Genomic DNA, 10,971 nt, shown 5'->3' with positions numbered 1-10,971 from the left:
CTTAAGGTACTCTACAAGAAGATATGTCAAAGAAATAATCAATCCTTCCATGTTTTCTTCCATATGCTACCTCTATAGCTTTTCTTCTTCCTTCCTAATTACAACCCTTAAATAGAATTCGTGCCTCATATCGAATTTACCGAGTATCATAATTCCTCCAGGTGGTAAAGATACCTCGAGACAAGTGCTGGGCATAGAAGCCACAGGGCATAAATCTGCAAAGAAGTAAAAAGCTAACCTTTTCAAACAATATGGCTTCTCTCTCACTTACCAACTTTACATTTCCCTGTATGGCCCCGGAAGATGACTGGTTAGCCAGAGATGGGTAAGATTCCTCAAGGGAGGAACAACCTAAGACAGGCACAGTCACAGGGGGGCCATCAGGTGAGAAATTGGGGATCAACAGAGGTGAGGCTCAGAACCTCACCCCCCGTTTTGAGAGAAATCTTCTGCATCCGTGGATGTTTTGCTGCCCTTGTCTAGCTTGGATTAATACTTAGTCCATAGGCACACACCTGATCATCTACATTTGCCCTCTTACAGCACTAAACTATGTTTTCTACCTTTATCTTGCATCTACCTACCACTTCAGCATTTTATTAAAAATAAAAATAATAATAATAAAGGGAGAAATGTGGGATCCACATATAAATCAAGTATAAAAATCAAACGAATATTCATATTTGACCTGATTGTTTATAGTTCATAATGCGTGATCAAAACCGAGTTTCTGTGATGACTGCCCTTGTACTGTTCACCATGTAAGAACTTATTCACTATGTAAGAATTTGTTCACCATGTAAGAACTTGTTCGTTATGCTTCAGAAGATTGGAGACTGATGAGAATTAGGCTTGAGATGGATTAATGATTGTGCATTGAGCATTGACCCCCCCTATACAGAATTTTATTGTTGTTAACAACCATTTGATCAATAAATATGAGAGATGCCCTCTCAAAAAAAAAAAAAAAGTAACTGCTTGCAGACACATAGACACTGAGGAGTAGTGGTTACCAAGAGGGAGAGGCTGGGGGCACAGGGGGAGGGGAGGGGGATAAAGGGGCACAATAATTTGCAAGCACAATATGAGTTGATCACAGGGACTACTGAACCACTGTGATGTACCTTAGAAACCAACATAAGGTTGTATATTAACAGCACTTTAATAAAAAAAAAAAGTAATTGTTTAACAAAAACTACCCTGGCTAGCAAAACTGGAAAGTTCCTTAAAAGGCCAAATATACTGTGTATATTTCCGTGATTATATATCCTTGAGGTGCTGAATGCAGACAGTGTAACAGGATCAAGAAGAAGACAGAAGAACCTGGGTCTGATCCATATATGTGGAGGCCAAGATGTCCATGTTTTTAAAGATACAAAACCACCACCCCAATGAACTGCTTTCCTCTTCAGTATACAGTGACATTTAAAAGTTATTTTGTGTTATCCATGGCTGGCCTGGGTGTCAGCATACTCACCAGCAAGCGCTTGGCCACATCCCTGGTTACAGGAACCCACAGCACACAGGGTCCAGCCTCTCCCCTCATCCTGGTTACTTTTAAGGGCAGTATATTGTCTGTGTGTTGGGGCAGTTGCTGGAAGGGTAACCTGGGAGGCCATGGCCACTACGGACCTTGTCCCTGCAGCATGTGCAGGGGTGCTCAGCCCCCATCTGCACGTCATGAATGCTCCAGGGCCCCCCGGAGAATATGTGCAGCTGAGACTGCTTCTGTTGAACTACTGACCACTGACAGGAGGGGCTCAGAAAACAGGCTGCAGCCCAGGCTCCCTCTGTCCCCAACCCTCCTTCTAGGACAGGGGGTAACATGAACCCACAGGAGCCACAAGCTGTCCTCAACAGCTCCACCACCAGGTTCACATTAGATAGAAAATGCCCCACTCTTTCCCCCCCACAACACAGAAACCAAGGAACAAGCAGAACCAGGACAGACAGCAGAGGCCACCCAACGTCTCAGGGCTGTTAAACAAATGGGGAAAACAGAGGACTAGATTCTGCAAACTGTAGAATTGTAACTACTACTTGGGGATTTAACCCAAATATGAAAGAACTAAAACATGTGGAAAGAATGTGGTAGCACTGAGAACTTACTAGGTCCCGAAAGTGCCTGGGGGCAGCTTGGTAACTTGAGGAGGTGGGCCTGACCACCAGGATAGGAGGGGCAAGCAGAGGCTCAGACATCTCTTGACTTGGTGGAAAGGGAGGAGTCGCAGGCAGGAAAGGTCAAAGAAATGAACTTTTCCCAACAAACACAAGTGACAGGTTTCAAGCTAGTAAGTGTTAACCCAACGAATTAGAAAAAATCCTACTCACACACCACCTCACTCAGTGCCAGCTCACTTATCTCCTCTGGAAGGCAAAATGAAGAAAACCCTTTTTCTTTCATGGCTTAATTGAACTCGGATTTCTTCTAGTGGTAAAATTATAGATTTCTCATTTTACATATCCCCACAAAAAGCAGAGGCTGTTATATTTAATTTCAGGGATTAAAAAACCATTTTTCTTTTAGTCACCCTATAAGGGCTCTTTATCCTATATTATTTTTCTTCACAGTATTTTATCACCACCTGAAATTTAAAATATTTGGTGATTGTTTTCCCACCAACAGCCAACCAACCATGCACACGCACACACACGTACACACACACTGAATAACAGTAATTATTCATGTTCCATCAACCCATCAAATGCAGTATTGCTTGTAAACTGTGCTTTAATTTCTGCAATCAGATACGATGCAGTGAGATACAAGTATAAATTTTCATTGTACATTCAGAAAAAAGCACATTTATACAGAGTTAGCCCAACAGCTTATTCCCTTAAAAAATTTTTTTGAACGTAATTAAAGCTAATTAATCTTCAGTGTAAAAACTTGGGAGGTATAAACAAACTCAAGATATTATACACAGTAAATTAATGTACATTTCCAAACTCGCACAGTGCATGTTAAAGGAAGTAAATGGTCTTGTTTCAGCTTTTACTGCTGAGCATAATCCACATGTCCCAATAAAAATTCACAATATATAAACTCACTGAGAATTCTGTACACAAATACAAGTTTATAGAAATCTGATTTCAAATATAAATACATAAATTGTCATGACCTTACATGTTACAACAGCTTATTTTTTTATTGTGATTTTTTAAAAAAATCATAGAAAAATATTTCAATGCACATGACAGGGCCATAGCCTTGTGCCTTTAAACCATACTTTGTGGGGTATAAAGCATCACACCGGGCATTTTCTGTTTTTGGAATGAAAATTACTAAGATCCTAAGACTGAAGAGACTACTGCATAAATATTCATGTTATAATATGGTAACAAAAATAGTTAGCTCCACAGTGTATTTGGGAGGCAATGGGGCAGAAAAGTGGAGGTTAGTGCTAATTTAAGAAGGCCCATAGAACATATGTGAAGGTAGCTAATGAACTACTGTATTTTTAAATCCCTATTGCAAGCCTAACACTGACTTCACTAGTGACCCTTAAGGCAACCGAGACTGGATATGTGTGTTTGGTCCACAATGAACGAATCCTGCCCTCCCTCCAACCTCTGTCATCGTAACACACCAACTTGGCTCACGTGTCAACGTGGAGCAGGGAGGACAGCAAAGCAATTGCTTGTACATACAAAAGACAATTCAGTGCAAACTGAGAAACTTTTCTTTGTCAATAGTTTCAAAATTTCTTATTGCCCTTGAACAACTGTTAAATTTTTCTAAGCATAATACTCAAATGGGATCTACACTGGAGAACAAAGGTATATAAAAGGCAAACATTTGATTGAAGCATTCTAACATCAGATTTTTTTCTCTCCTTCCTTTTGTGGCATTATAATGTGGTTCCATTGAGAATGAAAAAACTGGTCCTTACAAAGCACACTTTCCTGCATTTAAAAAATATATGTCAACAGATCCAAGAAGGTTACCAGGCATAGTTGTCAAGTTTCTTCTATGGCTTTTTAAATTGCTGAGGTACTACATGATAATCATCATTTCTGATATTTATGCTTCATTGATTCCCTAGGAAAGCCACCTCAAAAGTGACCCTAACTCATCAGAATGTAAGGTGACCGGAGACACCACCTGAAGACTGCTGCAGAGGACTGAGGTCACTAAGGTGTCAACATGCCCGGCATGCTGAGGGAAAGGCAAAGCAGTTACTTTCAAACACTGAGCGCTTCCAGAGAATAGAAGTTCCCCTGGGCAAACCAAAGAGACTCCCCAGTTTAACCAAAAGGGGGAGCAGCAAGATCCTGGGACTATGCACTGAGGCGGGAGCATGGAAGAACTGTGGCGCACAGCACAGAGCAGGCAGTGGCCAGGAGCTGTCAGCACACATGAACTGGGGTGCGGGTGGGTGGGGGAGTTGGCTGCCCCCCACACCACACACAGAGTGACAGAGTCTGTGCCGGGAAGGATGGTCTGAAATGCCAGGATGGATGACATGGGGCATTTCCCCAGCCTTTCTGCAGGCAGGAGGACACAGAAAGGAAAAATGCTATGGTTTGTTTAAATGAATGCCACACATCTTAATACTTCATTTGAGTCTTTTGACTTGCCATACACACGACATGAAGCTGAACTTGCTCCAAACCAAGATGGGTTAGACAGACAGTTACTGTTCCCAATGACTGGATAAATTACCTTGGCACAAAAGAGATCTGAAAAAAGTACTGAGCCCAAGAATATCTTACCAAAAGCCCTTTTCAGCAGTAAACCAGCCACTGCAGGTTCTGGTTAATACTTAACCCATCAAAAAACAGCTACAATTCTATTATGGGTCAAGTAGTAATTCCTTTCAATTAATAATACTAGAGATACGGTTTGAATTGCATAGTCTTTCAGGACCATGAAAAATAGAAATGAGAACCAGCTCTTCCCCAGGCTTTCTCCTACAGAGCCCTGCACGAATGCCCCTCCTGCCCAGCAGTGAGCTCAGCGTGAGGTGCTAACCCAGAGGTCAGATGTGCCAACTCCAACAGTCCTCTTTCACAATCACTGAACGGACAAGTCACACATCTCCTAGATCCACAAACTCATCTTCTCGCTTGGCCAAATCTTCTTCATCTCCCAAAGCTTTCCAACCACTGGTGGGCAAGACTGGCTTCGAGGAATGTCGCTGCAGCAAAGCGAAAGGAAACAAAGATGACAGGCGGGCAGAATTCCTCAGCAGGGAGGGGGCCTCAGCCTGGAGGGCCTCGTGGCTGTGGTGTCTCTCAATTTTTTCTTGTAAGCTCTGTACTTCCTCCATCATTTCCAAGAGTTTGCTCATGGTGGCCACTCGGCCACCACCCAGGATTTGGGCTTCTGGAATCCAACGCAAGTAGCGCTGGGCCCAGACTCTGATCTCCGGCCCCTCGATGTGAGGCAAGAGCAGACCATGGTAGTCAGTGGGCTTGCTATGCCAGCTGTCATAGAACTCTCGAAAGTTGTCTTGCAGCTCATCAGAAGAATTAATTAGTTTGCTAATTCTCTTGCCCAGAAGGTTTTTAATTAAATGATCTGTTTCTTCCCTGAAAAATCCTCTTTTGGGAGACGATTTAGATTGGGTGAGTGGCAAGGAAAGTTGCCGTTGATGCTTTGAAGGAAAGCACAAAGATCTCTGGTTAGCCTGAGAGCACCATTACAATTGTTACCACCAAAACAAAATAGCGGGGAGAGGAGGGCATAATCCTGCTTTAACACGAGTCATGACACATCAGAATTGCCATGTGAATGCAAATTCATTAAAATGCTATAACACACAGAGAGAAGGGGGGTTCTTTTTTATTCCATGATGCAGATGTTCAGTACACACTGTATAAACACATGGGTGAACCCCCGTGCTTACGGAGCTGTACTGAAAGGCAGGCTGTGACGGAGAGAAGGACGCTTTCAACCCCCACTTCCTGTCACTGGCACGCCACGGGGCACTAAGGAATTTTGAAGAACAAGCTTAACTTGAGTCAGGCTGAAGATTTAGGGGAGTTTGATGGGTAAGGCCTATTCATTTTTTGAAGAGAGCAAAGTTTCTTTGAGAACTTAGGGTTTTAGCTTCTATAACATTCTGAATATGTATAGACTACCTCAAGGGCCCATCTCTTTAATGAAGTAACTGTGTAGGTCAGCAGGCGGCCATCCAATAGGAGTTTAAGCCTGAATCATTCAGATTCTTTTGGACAAAGGACAGGTGGGAGGCAAAAAGAATTTGAGGAGCTGGCAGCTTGGCCAGATGTTCTTGTCTGACAAGCTGCACCGAGTAGAAAATGTGACAGCATTTACATTTTTTCCCTCCTTGGTAATTCTATCTACAGCCAAGCAAGGTGTTACACACTAGGGGGCACTGGGAAAGGGTTGTGAAAATGAGCGATGTGGCCAGAAGGCTGTAAGGGATCCCAGTGCCCAAAGGAGAAGGTAAGAAATGTGGGGAGAAGCTGATTCTCCCCAACTCTTTTGCTCCTGGAGTGTCCCTTAGAAATAAGAACAAGTAAGTTTTATGTTTATCCTAGCCCTATAATCTTAACATTTCTGCCACCAGTTCTTCCTCATTTAAAAAAAAAGTATTTTTTATTATAAAGGAAATATTTCCTCATTATGAAATATAGAATAACAATAATAATATAAGTAGAAAGCAAGATCATCCACAAAACCACAGCTCAGATATGACCAGGATTTTGATTCTCCATCTGGGGATAGGAGAGTCAAAGGCCAGGGGTCAGCGGCCGGCCTTTCTTCTCCCTAGTGATCAAGGTGAGTCGGGAGGGGCAGGGAACTGGGGAACACAGGTTGAACCTAACAGCCACTGAGTGTTTACTGCCTTGCCGGGTCTGTGCTCGATGCTTTCCACTCTCAATTTATCCAATTCTCAAAGTCACTACTATTGCCCCTTTTACAAATGAAGAAACTAAGGCACAGAGGTTAAGTAATCTGCAAAGACCCAGCTACCAAGTGCTAAAGGTAGTTTAGCATTATCTGTGCCGCACAGACAGTCTCACTCCAGAGTCTGGGCTCTTAACAGAACACTACTTATATTGAAAGCCCTTTCTCTCAATCCTTAAGTGAACAGAGCATTCAAGATAGGCCAGGTGGGAAAGGCCCCGTGTGCCCTGATCCTGGTCAAGGCCTGGGGCTAAGGCTGAGACCACAGACTTGAGCAGAGTCTGTGGCCTCACACGGTAATTCACAGAGCAGCACTTCATGCCACCGCCTCTTCCTTCTCTACAGAACTTCTCCAAAGCCACTTGTCCACTCAGCCAGGGGCCCCAAGTCTGACAGCTGGTCTCCTAACCCAAAGGCTTCAAAGTTCCTTGTTGCCCCAGCCCCAACTCCGCTTTAGCTACTATCTCTAACTCTTTACCTTGACCCTCTTATACCAGTCAGCACCTGAAGCCTAGGCCATCTGCTCCTACCCTCAAGGAGAAAGGTCACTTTGAAAAACTGCATCTGGGCAGAGAAATGAAATCCAGTCTTACAAGGTGGAGCCACATTTACCTCCCATAGAAAACAAGCGGTTAGGCCTCACTAGCTCTGAGGTAGGCCCACTGCCCCTCTGGCCTGGGGCAGTCCTGCCATCAAGACAGGGAGAGAAATGGGTGCGCAGCCACCAGGGGGCACAGCACAACTCCGTTCCAGAGCTCAGGAAAGTTCTGGTCTGGCTGGCAGAAAAGGGGCTGAATCAAAGGGGAAACATCCCCCCAGGACATGAAGACCCTTGAAAGGGCAAAGCGACAGTTCTAAGTTGTTCAGTCCCTGGCATCCCCTGTGAGTGCTGGCTTTGGCTCATCTGGGTCCCCAAGCCTCTTTAGAACGGAGCCACCTCCCGCACTGGAACTGCCAGGCCCCCTGAAGCCCTTCAGGAGCAGGCAGGATCAGAAGTATGACTAACCTGAGATTCACCACCACTGCTCTGCCCTTTGTGGGGCCTGGGGACAGTGGGGGAGAAATTCCAGGCCAGGAAATGCTGTGCAAATCATTTTGGGTTTGGGAACTTTGGGATTTCAGTAACTGCTAAAATCAGGAACAAATATCTGAAGGGAAATTTAAATGACTTGACATTTGTGGTGTATGGCATGGATCAGCCAACTGCAGCCCATGGGCCAAATCTGGGCTGCCGCCTGTTTCTGTAAATATTGGAACACAACCATGTCCACTTACTTAAGTGTTGTTTGTGGCTGCTTTTGCACAACCTCAGCAATCGGGGAGTTGTATAAGTGACTGTTCGGCCCTTGGAGGAAAAAATTATAGAACACATCTCATGAAGAAAGTCTTCTACCGAACCCATGATACTGGTACAGACAGAGCGAACCCTGTGCAATCAAGTTGGCCTATGCAGCACACACCCAGGCAGGGGAGGACACAATTCCATGCAGCATGACCCCAGTGGCAGCCAGCAAATGGCCAAGTCTTAGTGGGGCAAAGGCTAATTTGCTGAAGGCAAAGGATTCACATGGGCCCTGATGACCCGCCTGCCTCAAATCTCAACTCTGCAGACTGCTTCCAGAATCCATATGTAACCTTTGTCCTTACAAACACAGGGCTCTGGGGGCAGATGAAGGGGTTAGCCACGTGGACATCTTACTTTGAAGCGCATTCCTTTTCGCTGGCCTTTGTCCAGTTTGGGCTTTTCCACATAAAGAGGGTTTCTGAGCAACGTCTGGGCTTTGGGTTCAAACTGTACAGACCAGTCCCACACGGTGAGCAGATTCAAAGGCTTGCTTTGTGTATCCTGGCTTTCCCTACCCTGCCAAAACAAGCACAGGTCACGACGGCTTCCAGAGAGGCTGAGGAGGCAAACACACACACATGCTGAGCGGCAGGCACCGGGAAGGGCACTCCTGCCCCACCCTGGCACCGAACATTCTCGGGCACTTCATTTTTAGGCTGTGGCTGTCAGTGTTTGTTCACTAACAGCTTTAGGTAGAGGGGAGGGCGGGACGGTCACGTGGCTTCCCAGCTGGGCATACACCAGCCGCCGTGCTGGGCACCTTCACAACCACCTTATGAGGTCGCCATTGTGTTTCCAGTTTATATTTAAGGAAGCCAGGCTCAGACCACGCAATGAACTGCCTGAGGTCACGGGGCTGGCCAGTGGCAGGGCTGGGATCCCAAACGGGGTCTGCATGGCTAGAAGCCCAGTTTCTGTTTCCCTCTTCAGCCTGGATCTGGTAAAAGCCCTCCTGCAGGGCCAGCTCAGGAAGTCCTGAGCCCCACTGAAGGCTGGTTAGCAGCACTGAGCCTGCTCAGAGAGTTAAGCCTTCAGGAGCACAGCCACAAGAGAGACTAAAGTGGTTTAAGATGAAAATAAAAAACTAGCTTCCCCACTCTGCCTCGCCTCCTTTCTCTTCAGAGTAACTCCAGGCATCAGGCAAGTGCAAGAGAAGGCTAACCAACTTGACCAAGAATGTGGAATTCTGCTTAATTCCACAGCTCCAACACCTGCTCCCAGGACCAGAATTTACTGGAGCAAGTTACTCTTGCCTCTCTGTGTCTCAGCTCCTCAGGGACAGCAACGGGCCCCATCGGGTGCTGTGAGGATCAAATATAACACCTCAGAAGACAGGAGGCACAGGGCCTAGTGTGTAATCAGTGTTACATAAATATCACTTTTATCATCAATATTGAGTTCTATTTGTGAGAAGGGGCTTCTTCAATACCCAGGTTGCTAACAGGGACTCTTACCATGTTAGTATCTTTTTGACAAGGCGAATTGAAGAAGAAGGTGCTAAAAATGGGAATGTACAGGCTGTCTGAAAGAACGGTCAGGTAGGTCTCTGTGAAATCAAATGCTGGTGGATGCTGGTGTACCACCTGCCAAACACAATCTAAGAAAAGCAGGAACACAGGAACCTATGTGAAAACAAGACACACATTACTGAGCACGTACTACAGGTCCCACGCCAGCACACCCAAGTGCAGGTGGAAGCCATCTCAGCAGCTGTGCAGCAGCCCCTGTGGGCACTACAGTCTCTGGGACACACCAGACTCCATCCCATTGCAAGTGACAAATTTGCTCAATTGCAATCACAGACCTGTAGATTAATATCCGCGTTTGTTGGTACCTAACTGTGTGAAAGACATTTCACAGATGAAATAAGTAGAATTTCACAATCAGTCAGGATTGACAGAGCATCATTCGCACTTGACTTTAACAGGGAACACTAGCTTTGAATCCTAACTAAGTGAAATGTTATCTCCCCCCAAAAATGAATCCCATTCTTCTCATTAGGTGACTATATTACAAAATAACTGTAGTTAATTATTTTGAATTTTGTCAATACTCCTTTCTCTATCCTTATAATGAGGTTCCTGATGAAAACAGGACAGAAGGCAGAAGCAGCAAAAATGAGTTTCCAATATTTTTTTCCACAATTTTTTTAAACTGATGGCCTCCATTATTAGCCATCCAGAGGCAAACCCTTTATTGGTAGAGATAGGAGGTTTCTTGGGTACTTTGTCATTCACAAAGTATTTATCCTTCCCAGTCAACAGTGGGTAAGGCTGGCCACGTTACAGTCTCTCCCTCACAGAGGCTGGCCGAGGTCCCACGCACAGCTTGTAAGAGAGACATGAGATGGAAATCCAGCCCTTGAATCAAAGTCCAGTACTCAATCATATCATAGGTTAGACTACCCAGTTTTCCTTCAAAACCCCAAAACTCAATGTTGAGCTGCTAAGAAACATTTATAAAAAGCAACATTCACACATCTTATGCTCAGTATCATTAAACAAAGTGGAAAATATCCAAACCTCATTGTGCAGTCAGGGAGATGGGCTCAGAAAGTATGGGTGACTTCTCCAAAGGCTGCATGAACAGCAGATCACATCAGATCTGCTCTTGGACTTGCTTCCCATCAGATGTGGTGCCTGTCAGTCCTCATTTTCTCAAGATCAACAGAAACATACTCTTCCCCACATCGTATCAGCTCTCTCTGCCCATGGTGTTTTTTTAGTCCTATCAGCCTTTCAAATCA

At 44.9% G+C, this 10,971-nt stretch overlaps 1 protein-coding gene across 2 annotated transcripts in view; it reads right to left on the bottom strand.

Moving 5' to 3' along the window:
* Positions 1-2,713: 2,713 nt before the first annotated feature.
* The window catches only part of MTMR12 (myotubularin related protein 12), a 61,418-nt gene continuing 53,160 nt past the window's right edge, over positions 2,714-10,971 (bottom strand). For both annotated transcript variants that reach the window (XM_037001781.2, XM_017675136.3), the window contains 3 exons: positions 9,680-9,847; positions 8,580-8,741; positions 2,714-5,600 (listed from right to left, as the gene is read on the bottom strand). In XM_037001781.2, the coding sequence (XP_036857676.1) occupies positions 5,034-5,600; positions 8,580-8,741; positions 9,680-9,847 (897 nt within the window). In that variant the 3' untranslated portion in view covers positions 2,714-5,033. The remainder of the gene's footprint in view (positions 5,601-8,579; positions 8,742-9,679; positions 9,848-10,971) is intronic.

Source organism: Manis javanica, chromosome 1 (assembly GCF_040802235.1).
Source record: "Manis javanica isolate MJ-LG chromosome 1, MJ_LKY, whole genome shotgun sequence".
Classification (NCBI taxonomy): domain Eukaryota; kingdom Metazoa; phylum Chordata; class Mammalia; order Pholidota; family Manidae; genus Manis; species Manis javanica.
Note: the sequence above shows the minus strand (reverse complement) of the source record. Positions and strands in the feature narration are given on the sequence as shown.